This window comes from Octopus bimaculoides, chromosome 8, assembly GCF_046866305.1.
Source record: "Octopus bimaculoides isolate indiv1 chromosome 8, ASM4686630v1, whole genome shotgun sequence".
Taxonomy (NCBI): Eukaryota; Metazoa; Mollusca; class Cephalopoda; order Octopoda; family Octopodidae; genus Octopus; species Octopus bimaculoides.
In genome coordinates, this window is record NC_142935.1 from 52,501,493 (window position 1) to 52,525,913 (window position 24,421).

Here is a 24,421-nt window from a genome sequence, read left to right on the forward strand (position 1 = left end):
TAGTAGAAAGGAACTATTATTTCTGGATATCCTTATCATTAAAGAAGGGGAAAATATCAAAACAAACCTATACTTAAATTTCCGATCAGCACACCCATCACATACCAAAAGGACACATTCCCTTTAACACTCCAGAAAAAAAATTATATGAACTAAAATGGTTCCTTAAAAGACAAGAATATCCGACGAACCTTATCAATACAGCCATCTCCAAGGCCCAAAACATTCCAGTGAGAATACTGAGAATAACAAACAAAAAAATAAATAAAAGGACAAAACAGTCATCCTTTTTGTCATCACTCACAACCCAAGGAACTTCAATGTTGTGAAAGCCGCCAAACAATATCTCCCAAATTCTCCAGCAATCTCCCAAAATGAATGCACTAAAAAAAAGACTCACCAATAATATATAGCAGACGCCAAGCACCAAACTGAAAACCTACCCAACAAGGCGAAATTTACATCTAACATTGAAACAATGCAAATTTAAAAATGCAGGGACCCCCGAAGCGGAACCTGTGAATACATTGGAGAGGGTGCACAAATCTCCCTTGAAACAATGAGATTTTCAAAGTCAATGCAATCATGAATTGCAAAACGAAAAACTTAATTTACTGTGCAATTTGCCCACAATGTAAAGAGTACTATATTGGTGAAATCGTTGGTGAAAGAGTACTATATTGGTGAACCAGCTTCTCCTTGCTGGTTCAACATCCACAGACTAGTTTCGGTGTATTTGCCCCTTATCAATGTGGAGTAGCCGAACCCAGCAGGTTTATTTACCTGTATTCGGTGAAATACATCCACTGGTTTTCAAAAAGAGAAATATTGGTATTTCTAAGTTTCTCTAAAGGAGAGCTGACCTCCCCTGTTCGAAGGTTGTAATGGACACAGGTTTGTGTGTCACATAGCTAACTAGAGGCGATGGCCTCTTGGAGTTATTCAACAACAGCATTCGTCCTATTTTCCCGGACTGCCATGTTAGCTTGGCGATAACTATTACTATCCAGTACTGCTGCCGTAGTCTCATTTAGAGAGACTTAGAAATATTAATATTTCTCTTTTTGAAAACCAGTGGATGTATTCCATCGAATATCGGTAAATAAACCTTTGAACAGACGATCAGCAGCGACGCCTGCTGGGTACGGCTACTCCACACTGATAAAGAGCAAATACTCCGAAACTAGTCTGTGGATGTTGAACCAGCAAGGGGAAGCTGCTGACCTCCCCTGTTCGAAGATTGTAATGGACACAGGGTTGTGTGTCCATTAGCTAGCTAGAGGCGATGGCCTCTTGAAGCTAATAAACGGCAGCATTCGTCCTATTTTCCCGGGACTGCCATGTTAGCTTGGCGATAACTATTAATATCCAGTACTGCTGTCGTAGTTTTCTTTAGACACACTTAGAAATACTAATATTTCTCTTTATGTATACAATCCTATATAAAGTCAACTAACAATTAAAGATGGAGAGATGTTAAAAGTTTTGTAAAATTTTAATCCATGTATACGATCGTTTCAAATGATGACACCAACTACTACTACTACTACTACTACTACTACTACTACTACTACTACTACTAATAATAATAATAATAATAATAATAATAATAATAATAATAATAATAATAATAATAATAATGATGATGATAATAATAATAATAATAATAATAATAATAATAATAATAATAATAATAATAATAACAACAACAACCTGTTTCCAGAAGAGCAGAAGGGATGCTGCAAGGGCTCATACGGCTGTAAAGACCAATTATTGATCAATAAAGCCATAACTGAAAACAGCCACAGAAAGAAGAAAGGCTTCAGGATGGCCTGGGTGGACTACCAAAAGGCTTTCGACAGTGTTCCCCACACGTGGATTCTGGAAACACTAGCCATAAACAAGGTGGCACCAATTATTATAAAATACATAAGGCACTCAATGAACAAATGGCAGACAGTGCTACAGCTCCAAACAAAAGAGGGACTTGTGAAAACGAAAGCATTAGAAGAGGAATATTCCAGGGAGACACGCTATCTCCACTCCTGTTCTGCCTGGCACTCACACCTTTAACTGAATTGCTAAATAGAACTGGATGCGGTTACAAATGCTACGGAAAAACAGTCAGCCACCTTTTATATATGGATGACCTAAAATTATATGCAAAAAATGACAAAGAGCTAGAAACACTACTACAGACAGTACACGGCTTTACCAAGGAAATAGATATGAAATTCGGATTAGAAAAATGTGCCAAAGCAACCCTGAAAAGAGGAAAATTAGTTAAAAGTAGCAATATAACACTAGATAAGGCCAATGAAATAAGAGAACTAGACGAAAACCAGCCATATAAATATTTAGGAGTCAATGAACTAGATAGGATACAACATACACAAATGAAAGAAAAAATAATGACAGGATATAGGATGCATCACCCAAAATCTGACATAGAAAGGCTATATATACAACGCACAGAAGGTGGCAGGGGTCTTATACAGCTGGAAAACTATTATAAAATAACCACCATAGGACTGCAAAAATACCTACTCCAGAAGCAAGGAAAATTAATACAGATCGCCACAAAACACGAGCAAAACAAAAAACTGTTTTCAGTATTTAAGGAAGCTGACAAATACAAACAAGAAATCAATCTACCTAACAAATACGAAGAAGAAGAAGAAGAAGAAGAAGAAGAAGAAGAAGAAGAAGAAGAAGAAGAAGAAGAAGAAGAAGAAGAAGAAGAAGAAGAAGAAGAAGAAGAAGAAGAGGAAGAAGAAGAAAAAGAAGAAGAAGAAGAAACAACAAAAGCTATAAAACAAATGAAATCCAAACTAAAACTAGAACAGCAACGGACCATGATAAAACGATGGCAAGAAAAGCCCCTACATGGTAAATACTGGGCTAAACTAAATGCAAAAGAAATAGACAGAGAAAAATCCCAGCAATGGTTGAGAAGCTCAGGACTCAAAGCAGAGACTGAAGGATTTTTAATTGCTGCACAAGACCAAAGCCTCCCCACCAGAAATTACCAAAAGCATATAATGAAAAGAAACATAACAAGTAACTGTAGAATATGTGGAGATGGACAAGAAACAATAAATCATATTATATCTGGCTGCCCAATCCTGGCTAAGTAGGAATATATTCACATACACGACAGAACAGGGACCTATATACACTGGAAGCTATGCCAACACTATGGAATAACAACAGAAAAAAGATGGTATAAACACACGCCAGAAAAGGTCACAGAAACGAGAAAGCAACCATACTCTGGGATATGCCAATACACACAGATAGAGAAATTAAGGCAAATAGACCAGATATAGTTGTCAAAGATCATGAAGAAAAAAATGCTTTCTAATTGATGTATCAATACCAGCAGATGACAACGTCTCTCTAAAAGAAATGGAAAAACTAACTCGAATGTGGAATCTAAAAACAGAAACAATTCCTATTATAGTAGGTGCCTTAGGTATAATAAAAAAAATATTCAGACAAATACATAACAAAAACACCAGGACTTACAAATATATATAACATACAGAAAATTGCACTACTGGGCACAGCACACATCCTACGCAAAACACTTTCAATACAGTAACCATAAGAGTACCACAGCAAACCACAGCACATACCCAAGGCGCACAGAGCTGCGCTCGATAGTGAAGTGAAAGCACGTTATAAAAACTACTGAATAATAATAATAATAATAGCTGCACAACTCAACACCTTGTTAAATACTGACCAAGTAACACCAGAGTGATTGACAGTGGGCAGGACAGAGATGTGCTTGAAAAACATCGAAAAAGGCAATACGGTAGACAATTATGTGGAAATTATTGACTGGAATAGTCGCAGAGTCTATGTACGGACATCTGGATAAAAATGGAGCCCTGCCACATGAGCAGAAGACTTGCAAGCGTAAGTGCAGAGGTACCAAGAATCAAATCATACCAGATATAACTGTACTTAGAGGCTGCAAGAGGAGGAAAACTAACGTAGCCATGTCATGGATCAATTATCGTAAGGCGTACGATATGATCCCACATTCTTGGATTATGGAATGTATGAACCTATTTGGTATTCCATCGAATGTTGAGCGATTGCTTGAAAAAAGTATGGTGAAGTGGAGGATGGAACTGACAGCATATGGAAGAAGGTCCTCTGAAGACCTTGCTCTTATTGATCAGGTATACATTGCTGGATTTTAGTCCTTGTTATGTCCGGAACTTCTTAATCATGTAAAGAGCATATCTATCTCCTTTTGATACATAGCCTAGACTTGTCCAGAACTTTACATTTGATGTTATGTGGTATTCTTTTATCACTTAGTTCCCATCTTGCTTCGCAAGAGCCGTCGTAGTCCTCTTTTCTGGATGTTTAAAGGTTGCAATATGTGAATAGCGCCGCTTCTTAAAGCGGTCTTGTACCATTCCCACATATGTTTCCTCCGCTCTCGTTTTGGCTTGTTTCAGCTGGTGCAATGGTGGTTTCATACACATTAGACTTCACATTACAGTCTTACTGTACCACGTAGTTATCCTTCATTCTGCAGAAACATCCCCGGCTTCTCTTCGGATTTGACTTTCTGGGGGACTCCCGATCTTATGAAAGCAGTGCAGAAATAACTGATTTTCACCGAATGCCTACTGAATATCATATACTTATTTTGAAGCAGAAAATTCTTATTTATTAGGTTGAAGACGTTACTTTGAAATTTAGGGAGAATGGGGGGTGTGAACTAGATAATTGTCTTACTTCTATTTTTGTTTGTGTTTCGTTAAGGGTTGGGTACATGCTTAATTTTATCTTTATATCCGCTATTTCTAAGTGTTTTGTTGTAATAAGGGGTTGCTTTATGAAACATCTCTTTGGAATTAAGTGAACGCAAGTTAATACTGGCTGGTGTGTAACGTAGGGATTAAATATTTTTCTACACATTTGAATTTTCGAAACCTAAGGTATCTCTAACTGAACCGGTAGAAGATATTAATAATAACATTTAACTCTGTTGACTATGCAGAGCGCTCTTTTTTCACTTCTGACATTCTATGTCTATATCTGACCTTCGATACGGCGTGTACACGCACTTACAAACAAATACACACACTTACGTTCATACAGACAGACAGACACACACACACACACACATACACACACACACACACACACACATACGCACGCACACACATACATATTATACATACATAGCAACCATGAGTCTTTGAGTCTAAAATAAAGCTTATACACAGAGTGAATGGAGACAAATTCATAGCAAGTTCATAAATGTACAATAATTTGTGAACGTGAAGGTCTCTCCTTCAAACAGCGGTCTTCAGTTTGCGAGATCGAATCACAATCAAAACCTTCAAGCAACGGCTTCAACTGCCTGGATGTTAATTCTTATGTATTATGAGTATATGCACACAAAACTCACATCTAGGAAGAAATATATGCACTTGGTTTCTCTATTAGTGGCTAATACAAGGAAGATACAAGGAAGCTAAAACAAGGAAAATAATCATTTCTTCATAATATGAGTCTGCATTAGAAATTTTAATTTGAAATTAAATAATTACGTGGAAAAAGATGCAGCGAATTAACAATTTCTTTATTCAATTGTTTATTTATTTATTTACTTATTACAATGTCCTTAAAATTTATAGTCGGTGGTAATAATGTATAGCACTATTTCTGTCCTTTTTACAAATCATGGGAATGATATAACCTGTGACATATTAAATAAGGATCGTTTTACGAAGTGAGACATTTTCCTTAAAGGTGAAAATAATTACAATCTACAGGAAATTCATGGAATGTGTATTTTCCTTTTCTTCATAAAACGTTAGCAGTTTAAGAATCGAGAAAAAAAGAAGAGACGTTCTATTTGTATATATACGGAATAAGAGTTGTTGCCTTGGGGAGTTCTACCTCGTGAAAATGTCTTATAATAACCAATAGTTTCAGTTTCAGCTACAAACAAACCCACAAGCCGTTTTTCAATATACTCTCTGAGGTGACGACAATCATTTCAAACACTTTTTTTTTCGGTAATCCTTTGTGTATGTAGCTGAACAAACATATATTCATTAACATGAGTCTTGACCATAGTCAACAGTTTAAAACGGATTTTCGTGATATCACAGTTGAAATTTTTCAAATACACTTGTTTTTTTTTTTTTGTTTTTTTGTTTTTTCAGTACAGATGGTCACGGCAGGGAAATAATCATTTCATCATACTATGAGGTAGGATTAGAAATTTCAATTTGAAATTAAGTAATTAACACGAAAAAAGGAATAGAATTCACAAATTTACTTTTTGATTTTTCTTTTTAATTATTACAATCTATATATCAATCAATATATCTATCTATCTATGTGTCTGTCTGTATGTATGTCTGTCTGTATATATATAAACACACTCGTACGCACGCACACACGCGCGCGTGTACAGATATATATATATATATATATATATATATATATATATATATATATATATATATATAAACATATAATCTTTCTGTAATCATGAGCCAGTATACCACTTTCTTGAACGATATCTCGCTTACCAACTTACTATAAATGCTATATGGAGTGATGTTATCTCCCTTGCTACCTTATGTTTAGAAGTACCACCAACTTACTCGCAAACACTCACAAATAAATAACACACAGTCTTTCGCTCGTATATGCTCATCCATGTAATCTCAACTATCAAGTATTAAAGAGTTAGGTGGAAATAGATATGAAAGAGAAAAAGCACAGGCGCACAGAAACACACATGAGCGCGCGCGCACATATAAATACCCCTACACAACTTTATATCTTATCCGTCTTCACTACGGGAAGTAATGTCGTGATGATTTTCTGTCACTTCTGGTTGTTCATGGTGAATTGCGATAACATTAATAGAGCAGTAAGTAGCGTTGGATTGCTTCGAGTTCTGCAAACAGTTTAACACTATTTGACGACCACAACTGAGAGCAATAGTCTAAATGACTGTGGAAAAATTTCCTTTACGCGACCAACATTATTTCTCTTTTCCAGTTGTAAATTATCCCAGAATCCAAACCTACAACAATCGTCTGTTCTGAGTTGTCGTCTCAGTAATTACATCTCAATAATATGCATATGAAACGCTACATAATTACGTTTTTGATTCTCAAGTCAAGCATTGATTCTTACTCTGAGACTGCAATCCCATCTAGTCCTGTGAATTTTGATAGCAATAACTTATTGCAGAGTGTTTCAAATTTTTCAGCATTAGATTACTTTGTTTTCTGTTATCCACTTGTAAACTGCATTTAGATTTTGATGTAGCGTTATGATATCAATGAGGTTTCTTGATTACCTTTGATACTTCTGTACTGTAATCCATAGCCAAGGTTTTTTGCGCTTGTATCTGGGGGAGATATTACAAACAGTGATGATCCCAAGGCATTTCCTTGAGGAACACCCCTCGGAGTTAATAACTCGTTTGAAAGTGCATTGCTCGTTGCGACTGCTCTTCTACCTCTCCAAAAATAATGCAGCCACTTTCCTAAGTTTTCCAACAATACAGATATCAAGTAATTTGAGACGTCTTATTTCAATATAAACTTCATTGAATCCATTCGAAAGTCAAATATACCGTAGTCTATATCACAATGGCTAAGCAGCTGTTTCAATGCCTGATCGTTATGTTGTAGGGTAATCTACTACTCAAAAGGAGGCCGCACTATGTCTCAGCTAATTATTTCCCCCTAAGAATGTAATCATTTAATGATTACTTGTTTCATGCATATATCAAAAATCAGAAAGGGTAGTCTGTAATTTTCAGAGGTTTTATAAAAGCTTATCAAGGTCAGAGAAAATCGTAAGCATCACAACTATACTATTTGTGAAACGAGATCTAAAATAGTGTTTTAGAGATTGTTGGGAGACGATTATAAGCTATATGAAAATATAACAGTATGTTATTTGGTTCCCCACAAGAACAGTATTTGATACTAAATTTGGGAATATGAATGTAAAAGAAAACTGCAGTAGTCTTTTCAAAGTGATTTTCAGTAATAGCTATATGAATTAAGGATTTAAAGATACAGATATCAGGGTTGCTGAAATTGTATGGACGAGGAATTTCTTCTGTTTATAATAGTTATCGATGCTTATAGAGCAGTTGTTGTTTCATTTTATTAAGGATTTCATGATATCTAAGTTCTACTGAGAAATATTTCTTAAGGTTGAGAAAAAGAAAAATCGTGGAAACATTGAAATACGTACTTAAACTATACACTGGATTATACCATATAATATTTCTTTGTCTTTTTTAAACCACTGTTTTTAATGCGACATTGTGATAATGAGCATCATGAAAAAAAAAGGGTTCCTCGTCATTTGATTGGATACACGTATTCTAAAATTATTAAAGTTTCAAGGAATACTGGAATATAACTATAAACTATAATTAACACATTGCAATTTGTTGCTTGGTTTTTGTAAGTTGGGCGTTTCCTACTACTTGAATCTGGGAGTTATATCTAAAATTGATTATTATATATTTTTAACTACTGTGATCTTTAAATATAATTTTTGGTATATGTTAATGAACCCCTTCTTAAGTGCAGTTATTATATCACCATTCGTATTTCACAAAATGTAATTCCCACAATCACGGGAGAAACAGAACTATATAATAAAACATCTATATGTGCCTTGTTAACACTGTATCCTTAAAATATTAGTTCATCACGATTATTTCTCCTCTATGTAAGGCTTATTGAAAAATTCCTCTAAAACTGTTCTTGTATAATACGTTGGTATTATGCAAAAGACCAAAACGTTGCTTTTTCAGAAAACGAAAGAATAGCTTCACCATTCCATTTCTTTTTACATTAGCAACGGTTTCAGCTTAACAATAATACTTTGTTGAGTGCATAAAATCGTAACTTTATGCATGCATGATTTTTTCAGTCAGAAATATTTTTGCAAAACTGGGACTTATTACACTTTCGAAAAATGTTAAACCCTTGTACTACACTTTGGCAAATTTCATATCTTGGCATCTGAAGCAGCTGGAGATACGATAGTTTGACCAAAAGAACCGGTTATTGTAAGAAAAATTAAATATTTAAAAAAAAACACGTTTGGCCAAATTTGGACATACGACAGCTTAAATAATAACAACTATTTATTCAGGCTATTTTAACACTCATGAAATTAGTGTATTATAGAATATCCATCCCGCGGTGCTGGTTCCAGAAGTCGTGATCTTAATTTTTCACAAATATAACATTCTACTATATCCTTTTAAAATTTTGAATGAAAAATGAGAAATGAATTCTTGAGAACACCGTCAACGACGTTTATTAAGTAGATTCAAATTAGAATATGGCTACAATAGCTTATTTTATCCATATCTCATCTGTCTTAATCAAAAGACGGTCTAAAGGAAAACTCCACTCAATTGACATGAATATATATGGTTTTGTATGTTATCAATCAGTTTCATTTCTGTATTTCTTGTCCATAGAGAAAGAGCCGGACTCTAACATAGATTCAAGGCTCCTTTATTGGAACTTTTATCAACATCATCTAGGTATTTGTGCATATGTGTGTATGTGTGTGTGTAGTATTTGGTGTTAATGTATGCGCAGATTTGTATGTTTGTTTTATGGATGCGTTTTTATGTATATATTTTCATGTCTAGATGCATGCATATGTATTTATGTGCTAAATTTTTGGAAAGTTTTTTTTTTGGAAATGTATGTATGTATGCACACGCACACAGTCATACACATATACAAACATAATATAGATACATGCCTTCATACTACTTCTCTCTCTCTCTCTCTCTCTCTCTCTTTCTCTGTACATATATATATATATATATATATATATATATATATATATATGCACACACACACACAAACGCACACACTTACATACATATATGTATGTTTCCGACTTCAGTCACACTTCGTGGTATCTTCGACAAATGTCGTCTACTATTGTCCTGTGTAGACAAAAGTCATGTGATCGATCGGTAGACGGCAATTAAAAACGCAATGTGTGTGTGTGTGTGTGTGTGTGTGTGTGTGTGTGTGTGTGTGTGTGTGTGTGTGTGTGTGTGTGTGTGTGTGTGTGTGCGCGGACACCCGTGTAATTGCGTCTGTGCATCTTTGTGTTTATTCGATCAAATCCTTCCGGCCGGTACCAAATGACAGCAGATCAAAAGCAATCATGACTGAATGCATGTCTTGAACTGAAAGAATAGTTAAAAGTTGATCCGGACCTTTTTTCGAAGGTCATCATTGGTGACGAAAGCTGGGACTACAGAATTTGCAGACACGGAAGAGGTGAAGAAAAAAACAACGGAGGTGTTACAAGTATCACTTCGTAAGAGTTCCAGCACTGTTTCGAATAGTGGATATGGACCGATGGATTGCTTCAAATGGAGAAAACTTTGAAGGCGATAAAGGTGTAAACATGTAAAATTAAGTGAATACAATAATATTGCAAAATGCCAGTTTCTTTTTAGTACCCTTCTAGAATTCTTCAACATGCTTTAGGAAACACTTGCATGCACATACGCACATACATACAAGTACTCATATATACACATACATATATGTGTGTGCGTGTGTGTGTGCGTGCTTGCACGTGCGTGTAAACATTTACGAAACTCTTAATCAGTGAATTCTAAAACAATTTCAAATATATCTTCAGCCTACGAACAAAACTAATATACCCGTCCTTCTCTTATTAACAACCTCCAGTCTATAAGGTAACTTTTTTCTTTACTCTGTCTTACTGATATGCACAAACCTTTGGCTGACTACAGAATCAACAAAGTCAAACATGTACATATTTCTGTGTATACGCTATTTTAGCTTCGAAAATTTCGTACTAAGTATATGTAAATGTTTTCTCTCTGTTGACAATCGTCCGAAAGACTTATAACCAATTATCAATTAGCATAATCATCTAATGTACACTAATGGCTTGTTGGTCATCATTGAAACTTTTGCTTTCGTGTAGAAGCTGAAATATAGATAGATATACTGAATTTGTTCCTCACTGTCATTTTCAGTATCATAGTAGAATCTGTTCTTACTAGAGGTTCGCATGAAATGCCATTCAGTATTTAATTTTGTTCTTTTTTATCTTTTTAAAACTCATCATGAATTGTTAAATTATGAAGAAACGAACTAGATCCAAACGAAACTGGTGATGGTCTGCATCGGAGAAAAATAAAAATAAAAATCTGAAATAAGGTATGTGCGAGTACCGTGTTGGTATGTGAGTTTTGGGGAAGAAACTGGAAGTGGAGTGGAATACTGTGAGTATTAAGAGCGACAAGCAGACATTCAAATCACTTCTCTTTTCTTTTTTTTTTCTTTCAAAAAGGGATTATTCTGAACATTAGGATTTGCGCATCACGAATTTAAGTTATTTTACGTTACAAGCAGCAGTCATGTGCAACTGTCGATCCAGTCGCCTTATAACATACGCTTCTCTTTTAAATGCTTCTCATATCAATTCAAGAATTCATTCATAAGAGAAACATGGGTGGTGAGTAATAAAACAGCAGCTTGCAGCATTTTGTTACGATTCTTCATGTTTTGCGTTCAAATCCTGCCGTGATAAATTTTAGTTTCTAGGACCGATCAAATTAGTACCAGTTACATGCTAAACAAAAAACGGTTTTTCTTTGTCTCAAAATGTTTAGCTTTTCCGCTGATGTTAGAATCTGAAGACGAACAGCCCTCAAAACAGTACATTTCGTAATATAATTTAAATTGGGTTTTGTGTTTATTTAAATAATTATTTGTTCCAATACACTTTGGTCACTATAACAATTTGGTGAGTTCATAGTTGATAATCAGAGGGAATGTCAATAAGAAAACATTAATGTGATGTACTGGCCCTTGGCTTTCTTCTGTAGTCGATGTTAACAATGATGTGAACATTTCCTATTAAAAACAAAACAAAAAAGATTCATTTATTTAAATTCTTGCATGTAAATAACTATGAGTATATGTACATGTGTGAAAAGCAGACAGGGAAAGATATATATATATATATATATATATATATATATATATATATAGAGAGAGAGAGAGAGAGAGAGAGAGAGGGAGAGAGAGAGAGAGAGAGAGAGAGAAAGAGAGAGAGAGAGAGAAATAATGAGGGAGAAAGGAAGGAAGAGAGGAAAGGAGAGGGAGAGAGAATATGAGTAGCTCTGTGTTCTGTGTCGTAGGCTGCATGTGAATATGTATGACAGAGTATATAGCAATACTGTATGTGTAAATGTCTGTATTTTTGACAGAAAATTCTGTCAATATCGTTTCAGTCCACTAATGTTACATGTATAGAAGTTACATTTCTCTGACGTTCTGACAATAAATCTTGGTTAAGGAATTTATATTATGTAACGAATAATCACCCATGTTAATGAAACATACGTGAAGTTGAGTAACTAAATATTTTATGAACAATCTCTCATGTTTTTTCTTCGTTTATTCAGGAATCAAAGTATAATTTCTTTTGCTAGAGAAATAATAAACACTCTCACACACACATGCACACACGCACACATATACAGTCAGTTTGAATATCTAGTTTACAAATTACAGAATATTATAAGCGTAAGGAGGTGATGCAACCATCTGATGTGTGTAAGACATCGCTTCTTCAGGCAACTCAGAGTGATGCCTTCGTTTATTAGTGTGGTTATCATTAAACTATATTATAACTTCCCATTATATTCATCTAGTTGAACGTACAGTTATTTCGAGTAAGAACCATCACTGTTCAGTGAGTGTGTGTGTGTGTAATGTGTTTGTGCATGTATGACTACATATATGATCATGTAGTACTCACACATATCTACCATTATTGTGTCCAGCATATATATATATATATATATATATATATATATATATATATATATATATATATATATATATATATAAACATATATAAACATATAGACATATATACGATTTAAACATACACATACACAGACATACACAGACACACGCAATAAAACACACATACACATACACACACACAGCAACCAAATAAGTAAGAGTGATGAAGTTTTACATGATTCATGCTTACATTCAAATTCGTGTGCCATATAGGTTATCATCAGTACGTTTTGTACTTGTATGGATTCGTATGGATGAGCAGGTTTCTCCTGATATGATTGTAATATATTCCAATTCTGCGTTAGATGCGATACATGTTTTTAAAGAGTTTTTTTAATGATATATTCATCCATTTTATAATCGGTTTCCAACAGAATTCTTTTCCCATTATATAATTTAGTTGAGAAGATTCTTATATTTTTCTATATCACTATAACCCTTCAATTGTTTATTACAAATCCATAAAACTGTATTAATATCAGCAACACTTACCGTCTTTGTGGTTGTTGTCTTTGGTTTCCTTGGGGCAAGTCGTCGCTTACAAACAGACTAGAATGTAAATGAAAATCTTCATAATAAATAAGGAAACACATATGTTTAAGAGTGTTCTACTTTTGTTTGCTTTTTGCTTTTTTCTTTTGTCCATATGGTGTACAAGCTACAATTTCATGTTATTGTGCTCATTAATTGTGTTAACGTTTGCTTCATTATAATAAATTGCTTCCTAACTTCTGGTGACACTTGCGTGTAAAAAGGGAAACTGGGTGAAAATGATCAAACTTTAAACCTCTATAACTTTTTAGAAACATTTTTCTGAAAAATATGAAATAACTCCCAGCAATTCTGTTTGGGCAAGTGTATCATTTTGCCAACGTCGGTGTAACCAGTGAACATCGAAGGATTAACACTAAGAAGGAGGAAATATTATTTACATATATTTATTCGTTTGCCCGACAGGTAGTTAGCGACATTAGTACTTGTAGTGATAGCGAAATTTATTTTCGATTGTGACAAAAAGGTTGCTGTCTGCCATTAGAGAGGGACTAGAAAGGAAGAAAGGATAAATGTGGCTCTGCTTTGAATGGCTGTATGCAAATGAGTTCATTACTGGTGTCCCGACTCTCGTGCGAAAAAGAATTTCGCGTCCGGAGAACCCTTTCCAGAGAGCTCCGGGAGGGGAGGACTCTAGAAAAGATGAAGTAAAGAAAGCATGTTCAGAACAAAACCAAACTGGTTCATCACGGCCAGCAGCATATACAAGTATATTCAAGTATATATATATGTAAAAATATGTGACAATTATTCGGTAGCCATGAAAAAATTCCAAGTTTCGGATACCGGGGCGGAAACCCACGCCGCCATCTCTTCATTTATCTGACCAGATAAATGAAGAGATGGCGGCGTGGGTTTCCGCCCCGGTATCCGAAACTTGGAATTTTTTCATGGCTACCGAATAATTGTCACATATTTTTACAGATAAATTCCTGTATTTACATAATATCGAGGTCTCTTTCTTTTGTTGTCCTTTCTATCAATATATATATATATATATATATATATATATATATATATATATATATACGCACACACATACATACATACATACATACATAGACACACACACAAACTCATGCATATGTATATATATATATATATATATATATATATATATATATATATATATATATATATATATATACATGTGTGTGTGTGTGCATACATATGGGACGGTGTATGTGTGTATTAGCCTGCAAAAATACGCTGAAAATATGCGTGAAAGAACATACTATTTCTGTAACATTTGCATAACACAAAGTAAATGAACGAACATTTGATTGAGAACAACACAATTGAGAATAATACGAACAGAACAATAAATAGGCTTTTCTTGTACACAAAATGGGAAACCAAATGGACCATAAATATTTTTTATATATATAAATATTTGCACGAGAGAAAATTTTCAAGAATAACTTCTGCTTCAAAAACGATGTTGTGACATATTTTCATAATTAAGCTGTTATGCATTAGGAATGAACACACAACATTTTTGAACCACCCAGTTATGCACTGATAAGCTACTGTCTCGTTTTTTCGATCTTTTCACTCATTCATTCATTATTAATACGCAGTATTTACTAATATCTACTTTCGTAAGCTAATTATTTAAATTGACTCTTCAATATATAACTTCCTAATCTCTCTCTCTCTCTCTCTCGCTCTCTCTCTCTCTCTCTCTCTCTCTCTCTCTCTCTCTCTCAGCCTTAGTTTTTTCCCTAATTCTTCATGTAATTTCCAAATGAAATCTCTCTAATACCCTTAGCTCTTCTTCCCGCCCGTGTTCTCAAGTTGGCTACATATTTTTTCGTACCATCTCTTAAATAAACCTTTGCTTGTTCGCGGTGGACCCGCCCATTCACGCCCCTCCACCAATACCGGATATCTAGCTTCTCTCACCGGAGACCCCTTCTCTCACTGGTGGTATCCTCTATCATACCCTGCAATTTCGCCTCCTTTCTCTCCCCTCTCTCTTCCGGGACAAATGCAACTAGTTTAGTTGCCTACGTACTTATTCTAACATATTGATATTCATATTTACTTTTATCTAGTCATTTTTATTTATTTATTTATTTGTTATTGCTTATATCTGCAGCACCAGTAATGCTTAAATTTACGATGGTCATAATGCTTATACTTACAACGCCGCTAACACGTACTCCTACCTCCGGTAAGGGCAAGAGTTTTAACATGAACGTTTAACTGATGACAGGTCAAAAGTGAGAACAGGTGTAGCATGTTTATCAAACGAACATGGAAATCTTTTTTTCTGGCACTGAATAACAACTTCCCTTCCCATGCCTCCTCCCACATTCTTTTACCAGTTTTTAGAGTTGGCACTGTCAATGCAGGCATATTGAAAGATAGGTCTAGTGAAATTGCAGAGATGCTTGAACGGAGACGTGTTGATGTATGCTGCACACAAGAGATAAGGTAGAGAGGAGCTACCACAAAGACGAGAAGCAATGACCTCATCTTTGCGGCTGGAGATTTTAATGGGCATGTCGGACGGCAATCTGGTATCTTCCATGGTGTTCACGGGGGTCATGGAATTGGTTCCCGAAATAAAGAAGGAACTAGGCTATTGGAGTTCTGTGATGCAAGCAACCTAAAAATCTGCAGCACCAACTTCAGGAAGCCAGAGAGCCACCTGATAACCTATCAATCAGGCGTCTCTGCTAGTCAGATTGATTTCATCCTCACCAGACAGCGGGATGCATGGTTGCTCTTAAATACAAAGACCCTTCAGATGTCGAAAAATGTTATGAACTTGCTCTTGATTGAAATGCAGCTCTATTATGCCTTCTTTGATCAAGGAGATGAAGGGCTCTTCCATTGTGACCACTGCTGCTTCGTTTAAGGGTCGTACTCATAGACCCAATTCTCATCACCGGTGATGATCTTTGTCAATAAAGATAGGTCATCAGTGGCAAGCTGACAGAGATCTTGACAGACTTCAACGTGATGTTCTTTCTAGTCAGTGGTCGGCAGACGGGGGACAAACTTGCCAGAGACACGCTGCATGTTCAATTCAGAAGTTAGGATTGTCTGCACGGATCCATATGACAGACCAACAACATCAGCAATGTTGTTGACTGTCCTTCGACGATCCTCATGCACAAGCTGATGAATTTTCTCCACATTTCTGGGGGTGACCCGCGTGGCAGATCTTCCAGATCGTTCATCGTCTTCCAGATACGTTCTTCAGCTTTTGAAGCACTCGTGCGATTTGAAACACTGCGTTCAACCCAATACCTTATCGCCGTAAGCTTGCCGAAGCATGCTGAACGTCTCTCTAGCAGACTTACCAAGTTTAACGCAAAACTTCAGGTTGGCTCTTTGTTCCATGTTCCTGCTTATGACAAATTCGCAGACTACAGCATGCACGTAACCACAAAAACACAATTCTCACAGCTTGTGGACTAAACAGAGCGATGTCACTTGGCACACTGCCTCATGAAGGTCACTGCTAGATCTCATTGTGCACGCAACCGCCCGCTGCCATCTGTTGCAGCACTACAGAACTAGTCCGAGAACGTTTTGATATGTTATAGTGATGTATATTGTAGTTGTTTTATCTAGTTTAGCCGTAATTGACCAGACCTTTGATTAAAAGAGTTCCTATCGTGACAATTCCTTTATGCATTTATATATGGTGTATCCTGAATCATTATACTATACACTTCACTCATTTTTCAAACATTAGTAGAGCAATATTTAAGCAAGCTTAGGCAATTATTTCTTGCATCCGAAGTGAGAGTTTAGCGTTAATCATGTTGACCTGATTAACGGTACATGTATAACTAAAAGATTAAACATTACCAACGAACCTTTTTTGATGAAAACATTGAAATTGGTGAGGTATCTTCCGGGATATGATCTGTAAAATGAGGTCCTTGAAATTTAATCTATAAAATAAAATCATAAATGACCAAGTCAGTCGTTTTACGAAGAACGCAAGATTAATATAATTGTTATTTAGTCTAAGTCCTTTTAGTGTTAAACAAATGGAACAGATTTTTATTAGCTTAGATGAAAGGTAGCTGGTAAGTAGAAATAAGAGAGTTATTGTCAGGTCGAAGTCTTGGCCCAAATGCTTGGAGTAAATTCCGATAAAGACACCTAAGGGGTAGATGGTGGCACAGAACCAAGTGGCAGATTAAATTTAACAGTTTCTAATATAACCGCCAATAACAAGATAAGAAGCTTTTATATTGGAGCTCGCTAGGTCAGAGGTTTTCAAGCTATGTTTCACAACCTAAATTGTGCTGTGAAAACATTTGATAAAAAATGTAAAATGTCCATGGCTATGTTATACAATAGGTTCATGACTATAACGGTTGCAACTCAACATTTACTGCAAGCAAAAAGTTAAGGAATATTTCTCAAAGTAAACTAACAAAGTGAACGCTCCCTCTATTGAAATATATTGCACAAGGGGATTACGGAATTTTATGACTTGCCAAAATGGGTTACAATAGTAAAAGTTTGGAAAAAGCCATGCTAGGTGGACTGAGTTAAGTGTACATAACTGTCTTACATTGAGATGGAACGAAATTCCTGCAGTGGGATATGACGACCTCCTCAGAAATAAAGACGGTACCTTATTCATCAAAATATTTATCGAATTTCTGCTATAAACTAAAAGCAAGTTAGCATCCTGAACATTAAGAACTCTTTTGTGCGTAAAGAAATGATAGATTGCAACTCATTATTATCTCCTGATAAAGGGTGGTGGTTTAGCAGAATCATCAGAGCGTTGGAAAAAAATGCTTTGCAATGTTTGTTCCTGCTCTTCATGATTTAAGATCAAATCACATGTAGTTATGTAGTAATCTTTGCCTTTGATATGTATGGGGTCAATAAAATAAAGCACCAGTCAAGTATTGAGCTGATGCAATCGACTAAAAGCCTCCTTTCAAAGCTGTTGACCGTGTGCCTAAATTAGACACTATTAATATCTCCGGTAGAAGAGTGGTAGATTCGCTGGAGCAGGAGACAAAATACTTGTCAGTATTTCTTCACGTTCTGAGTTCAACTTCCTTTGCGGTCGACTTTAACTCTTATCACTTTCGAGTCAATAAAATAGACTACCAGTTAAAATTCTGAAGTCGATTTAACTAACTCTCCCCTTTCAGGCCTTGTACTTATATTAGAAGAAAGTTTTATCTCCTGAAAAGTAAATTAATTGGTGAGATTATCTGAAGCAATTTGAAACAGAAAATGTAAAGAGGCCCACCGATGGCACTCCAACGTTTTTCTACGACTTCATTTTTGTTTACATTGCAGAGCACCTGTCATTCTATATTCTCAAATTACACTGATTAGATACAGTTATTTTAACTCTATTATTTTATCATTAACCATCTAACAAAATTTGTTTTTCTATTTTATATCCAAAATAGCCAAGTTCGATCGTTGCAGAAAGATTTTTTTTAGCTCCATGTATATAATTACACTATGTAACTTTCTGTTCTCTTTGGTGAGTAAGCGGTACTTCCTATTTGCTTCTGTCTAGAAATCAAAGGAACCGATTAATATTTCTTTCAAACTTTGCTTCGGTGGCCTGGACATCAACGTTTTGAAACACCTATTTTCCATTACATTTCAGACAGATTCAACGCTGAGTTGCTGAAGCAGAAATATCGTTATAGCAATTATTCTGCTCAATACTACAGATTTTCTTTCATTTACTTGATCTTAACTACTTGAGCGTGTCTCTTAGCGGCTGACAATATGTGCATTCCTGATTATGAGCAGGAGTAGTGAGAAAGCATCATAATCATGTCCTGAAAGGGAGTCATTGGAGTTTGAATAAATGTAACAAAAGCAAAGTTTGATGGAAATATTAGCCATTTTTCATATTTTCTACCAATAAGCAAACGGGAAATAATCGCTACCCAAGGACAAAAATCGTGTCACAGTGTTATGGATCAACTGCCTGGATCTAATAAACATGATGGTGATATGCATGTATTGCTAGTCCCATGACTACATTGCCAATTACACTATAAAATTCCTGTTCTTCCACTACTAAAAGATAAGTACATAGCTTGTATCTAGCGAGCTCATTACTATTTTGTCTCAAACCAGTGCTTATAATCCCTGGCGTCATAATATAGGGGAATGTGGAGGATGCCGACTACACCTGCTGACACTACGAGAGGCTGTAACACTTGAAAGGGGTTTTATACATAAAAAAATTATAGATATAATACAAACGTAGCTCAATATATCAAGCGTAACAATAATATTAAACGGTAAAATCAGCATAGTTCGTATTGTTCCTTACCGAATGTTCATCTTAATTACAGAAAACTATGTAAATATAAATACATATAGGTTGTGCATGTAACAATACTGTTTTGATTAGTAATTTAAACTGTCGTAGATATTTATGTCACTGCTATGGTTACTACATTTATATATCCGAACGCAAAACAAAACATGATCCATACTTACCTCACCCCTCTGTCCACAAATGGACCACAATGAAGAGTAAGGATTAAGAGAATTCGCCTTTCTTTCAAATTCTTTCACAACATTTTCGTTTTTGAATCTTTCAAAGTTGAGACTAAACGATGTGATAAAATATATAGAAAACACGCGTCAGTTGTATAAATAAAATGAAAGCGCGCAAATATAATCAACTAACATGTTGATGACAAAAAATAGTTTCATAATAAAGGAGTATCTAATAGTTCTTTGTTGAGTTGATAGTCATAGGATTGTGATTGTCATTTCTATTCCTATACCAGGGGAATGTGTTGTGCCCTTGAGCAAGGCCCTTCATTTCATGTTGCTCAAGTCTTCTCAGATGAAATGAGAAACAATCGAGTGCTGGTGCGATTGTACATCTCTCCAATAATCACATCCCAGACGTTTCGCTGGATCAACAATAGCCTTTGCAGGCCTTCTAAGACTGATTCGATCGATGTGGTCGATAGTCCTATTGAACAGGTGTTGTTGTAGCTGTTGTTTTTGATTAAGTCTAAGTTAAACTTGCCTGCACAAAACTAAGATCAAAGTATTACACCTTGATCATGTCTTTTTTTTTTTTTCAAGGATAGAAAATTCGACCTCATACAAGGAAAGGAAGATGGTCACGTGAGGAAAAAAAATCAACGATGCTCAAGTGTGAGCAACGAGAGAGAAAGAAAAAGATAAAGAGGAGGAGAAAGAGAGACAGATAGAAACCGGTGAACGAGGGAGGAGGAGAAAAAGGTAATTAGAGAAGGATGGAGGAAGAAAACAGTATAGAGTAGAAAGTCACATCAAAAAGGTGAAGATAAACTTACTTGGAAAAGGAAGCGTCGCGTTCAGTTAAATAATAAATAATATATATATATATATATATATATATATATATATATATATATATATATATATATATATATATATACATGCAAATATGCGTACAGGACGTCACCAACGGACCAAATAACATGAAAACGAGTGAAATACATAAACAAGAAAAAAATGGAAAACACACACAGAGTCACACACACACACACACACACACACACACACACACATATATACGGATATAGCAATGTACGTACTTGCCGGTTTCTTCGATCTTCCATTGATTAGATTCACTCGCACTTAAACAATTTGTGAGGTTAATTTTGGGGTAGTATAAAATATACGCCAAGCACATCTCTTCTTTTGTAGATTGGCCGCCCTAGTATTGGAATAATAATAATAATGATAATAATAATAATAATAATAATAATAATAATAATAATGATAATACAGTAAACATAAGAGCACCACAGCAAACCACAGCACATACCCAAGGCGCACAGAGCTGCGCTCGGTAGTGAAGTGAAAGCACGTTATAAAAATAAAACTACTGAATAATAATAATAATAATAATAATAATAATAATAATAATAATAATAATAATAATAATAATAATAATAATAATAATAATAAACTGAGCAAATATAAAGATCTTGAAATAGAAATTAGCAAAATGTGGAATCTGAAGACGAAAACAATACCTATTGTCATAGGTGCCCTGGGAATGACAGCGAAACGGGCTGATTACTACCTAGCTCAGATACCAGGAAACCCCAAAATGGCTGAAGTTCAAAAGATAATGCTCATGGGAACTGACCATATCCTACGTAAAATACTGTCTATGTGATCTCAAATTTTAAAGCAAACACATAATTTTCTTATGGTTTCTTAAACATTCACTTGAACAAAACTGTACAAATCCAAATATATGGTACCCTAGGCATAACACCTACATGAACTTCTAACTTGTTGTCTCTTGAGGTCTTTGGGTGAGACTTGGATCCAACTTGTACAAATGCAAAACAAAAGTCAAACATAATAATAATAATAATAATAATAATAATAATAATAATAATAATAATAATAATAATAATAATAATAATAATAATAATAATAATAGCCACAAAGCACGAACAAAACAAAAATACTGTTTTCGATTTTTAAGGAAAATGACAAATACAAAAAAAAAGTCATAGTACTTAACAACTATGAAGAAAAAGAAGAAACAGAAGCTGTAAAACAACTAAAATCCAAGCTAAAACTGGAACATTAACGGATCGTGATAAAACGATTGCAAGAAAGCCTCTACTGGAAACTATTTTGTTAAAGTAAACAGATAAGAAATCGACAAAGCAAAATCCCTACAATGGCTGAGAAGCTCAGTACTCAAAGTAGAGACTGAAAGATTTATAATTGCAGCACAAGACGAGAGCCTTTTTTCCACCTTGTTGCACATTTTATGTGCTTACTCCGGTATATATATATATATATATATATATATATATATATATATATATGTGTGTGTGTGTGTGTGTGTGTGTGTGTGTGTGTGTGTGTGTGTGTGTGTGTGTGTGTGTTTACACTTTTTGCCCATCAACCCTAAGAAGTTAATATAGCTTCATGTTGGTCAACTAATTCCGATTGGCTAATCAAATTTTAAATTATTTTGTTTACTCTATATCGTTTCAAGGAAAGTATATTTGTTTTAACGGTTTTGTAAACGTTTGGTGTCTGAATATGTATATGAAAATAACTAACGCTTATGTACACATGTGTACAAGCGTAAGTAAATTTAGTCATATATATATATATATATATATATATATATATATATATATATATATATATATATATATATATATATATATATATATATATATATATATATATATAAGGGAGATTCTATCCGTTTGGGTGTTTGTTTTTCCCATAAAGTAAGAGGTAACTGGTTCAAGGGAGGAAAAACACTAATTGTGCACAAACCTATAACGAACTGCATACATGTAAGCATATATACATACGCATAGACATGCCTATATGTGTGTGCGTGTGTGTGTGTGTGTGTGTGTGTGTGTACATATATACACACATATATATATATATATATATATATATATATATATATACATGCGCATACATATATGCAAACATACACGCACAGACACATACACGTATATACCCTCTTATGTATACATACACACACCTGCATAAAGACACACATATGAATATCAACACGCTCACGTGTATGCGCTCATACCAACGCATGCATACATGTACATATATACACATACAGAAATACGCTCATACACGTATACACACAGACAAGTATGCGTCTATTCTTACACATACATATGTGTACATAGATATAGATATGCATACACACACGTTTAAATATGTACCTTCATATCTCATAATTAATTACCTGCGTATACATACATCTGCATAAGTATAAGGGAAAAAGTGGTATTTTATGTTGTTGTGTGTATGCTCATGTCATATAAATTAAATATTTAATTAATATTTACTGAGTATTAATTGAAACGGCTGTAAGGGATGATGATTAATTTGCTGTTGATAATAAACTACTATTCACTTCCCAATTTCCATTTTCTTCTTTCATACAGACACACAACACACACACACACACACACACACACACACACACACACACACACACACACACACACACACACACACATATATATATATATATATATATATATATATATATATATGGGAGAATATACAAATAATAACAACAGACGAGGACAGGTGGTGTAAATAACAAAAGTATATATTAGTATGATGCTCGGTAATACGGAAAGTCTTTGACGTTTCGAGCTACGCTCTTCAACAGAAAGAATACGGAGACAAGGAGAAAAACACGGAGAAAAAAAAATTGAATAGTGTTCAGTCAACGGTCAATCATAATAATGGCCGATCATAACAATGGCTGACCGGAAGTTAGAAATTCTTATTTCAGGAGAGCTAAGAAAGGGGGAGATAACAAACGGTGATCGGGAACGAGGGGCTGTGTGTGGGAGGTAGAATGCTGGTGGTCTTGACGTATGTAGTGTGAAAATGGGGAAGGGAGAAAGGGAGAAAGTAGTTGGTCAGTTGTAGTGTGTGCGTGGTGTGATGCGAGGGTATTGGTGTGGTGTGCGTGGTGTGATGCGAGGGTATTGGTGTGGTGTGATGTGAGGGTGTTGGGAGGTGGGGAAGGCATGGGTGGAGTGTGGGTTAGGCTGACAGTGGGGTAGAGGTAGGGGTCTGTGGGTAGGGTGGGGTATGTGGGTAGGGGTGGGTGGTGGGTGTAAGGAATTGGATGGGGTGGAGTGGGAAGGTAGAGTAGGATTGTGTTGGGGTGTGGTGGGATGAGCTTATGAGGGGGTGTTGACGAGGAGGGAGAAGGGGAAGGTGGATGTAAGAGAGGGGGAAGATGGGTATGGGAGGGGAGAGGAAGAGAGGAGAGAGGGTGGGTATAAGAGAGGGAAGGTGGATTGAGAGAGGGGGAAGGTAGATATGGGGGGAGAAAGAGGGGAAAGAGAGTGAGAGAGAGGGGAAGAGAGTGAGAGAGTAAGGGTGAGAGAGTAAGAGAGTAAGAGTGTAGAGAGTAGGAGAGTAAGAGTGTAGAGAGT

The 24,421-nt window shown here is 35.3% G+C and overlaps 1 protein-coding gene across 1 annotated transcript in view; it reads right to left on the bottom strand.

Moving 5' to 3' along the window:
- Positions 1–11,767: 11,767 nt before the first annotated feature.
- The window catches only part of LOC106881890 (DBH-like monooxygenase protein 1 homolog), a 121,604-nt gene continuing 108,950 nt past the window's right edge, over positions 11,768–24,421 (bottom strand). Inside the window, exons 10-14 of the mRNA XM_014932415.3 lie at positions 21,041–21,162; positions 19,941–20,052; positions 17,309–17,386; positions 13,413–13,469; positions 11,768–11,960 (exon numbers count right to left, since the gene is read on the bottom strand). Of these exons, the coding sequence (XP_014787901.1) occupies positions 11,838–11,960; positions 13,413–13,469; positions 17,309–17,386; positions 19,941–20,052; positions 21,041–21,162 (492 nt within the window). The 3' untranslated portion in view covers positions 11,768–11,837. The remainder of the gene's footprint in view (positions 11,961–13,412; positions 13,470–17,308; positions 17,387–19,940; positions 20,053–21,040; positions 21,163–24,421) is intronic.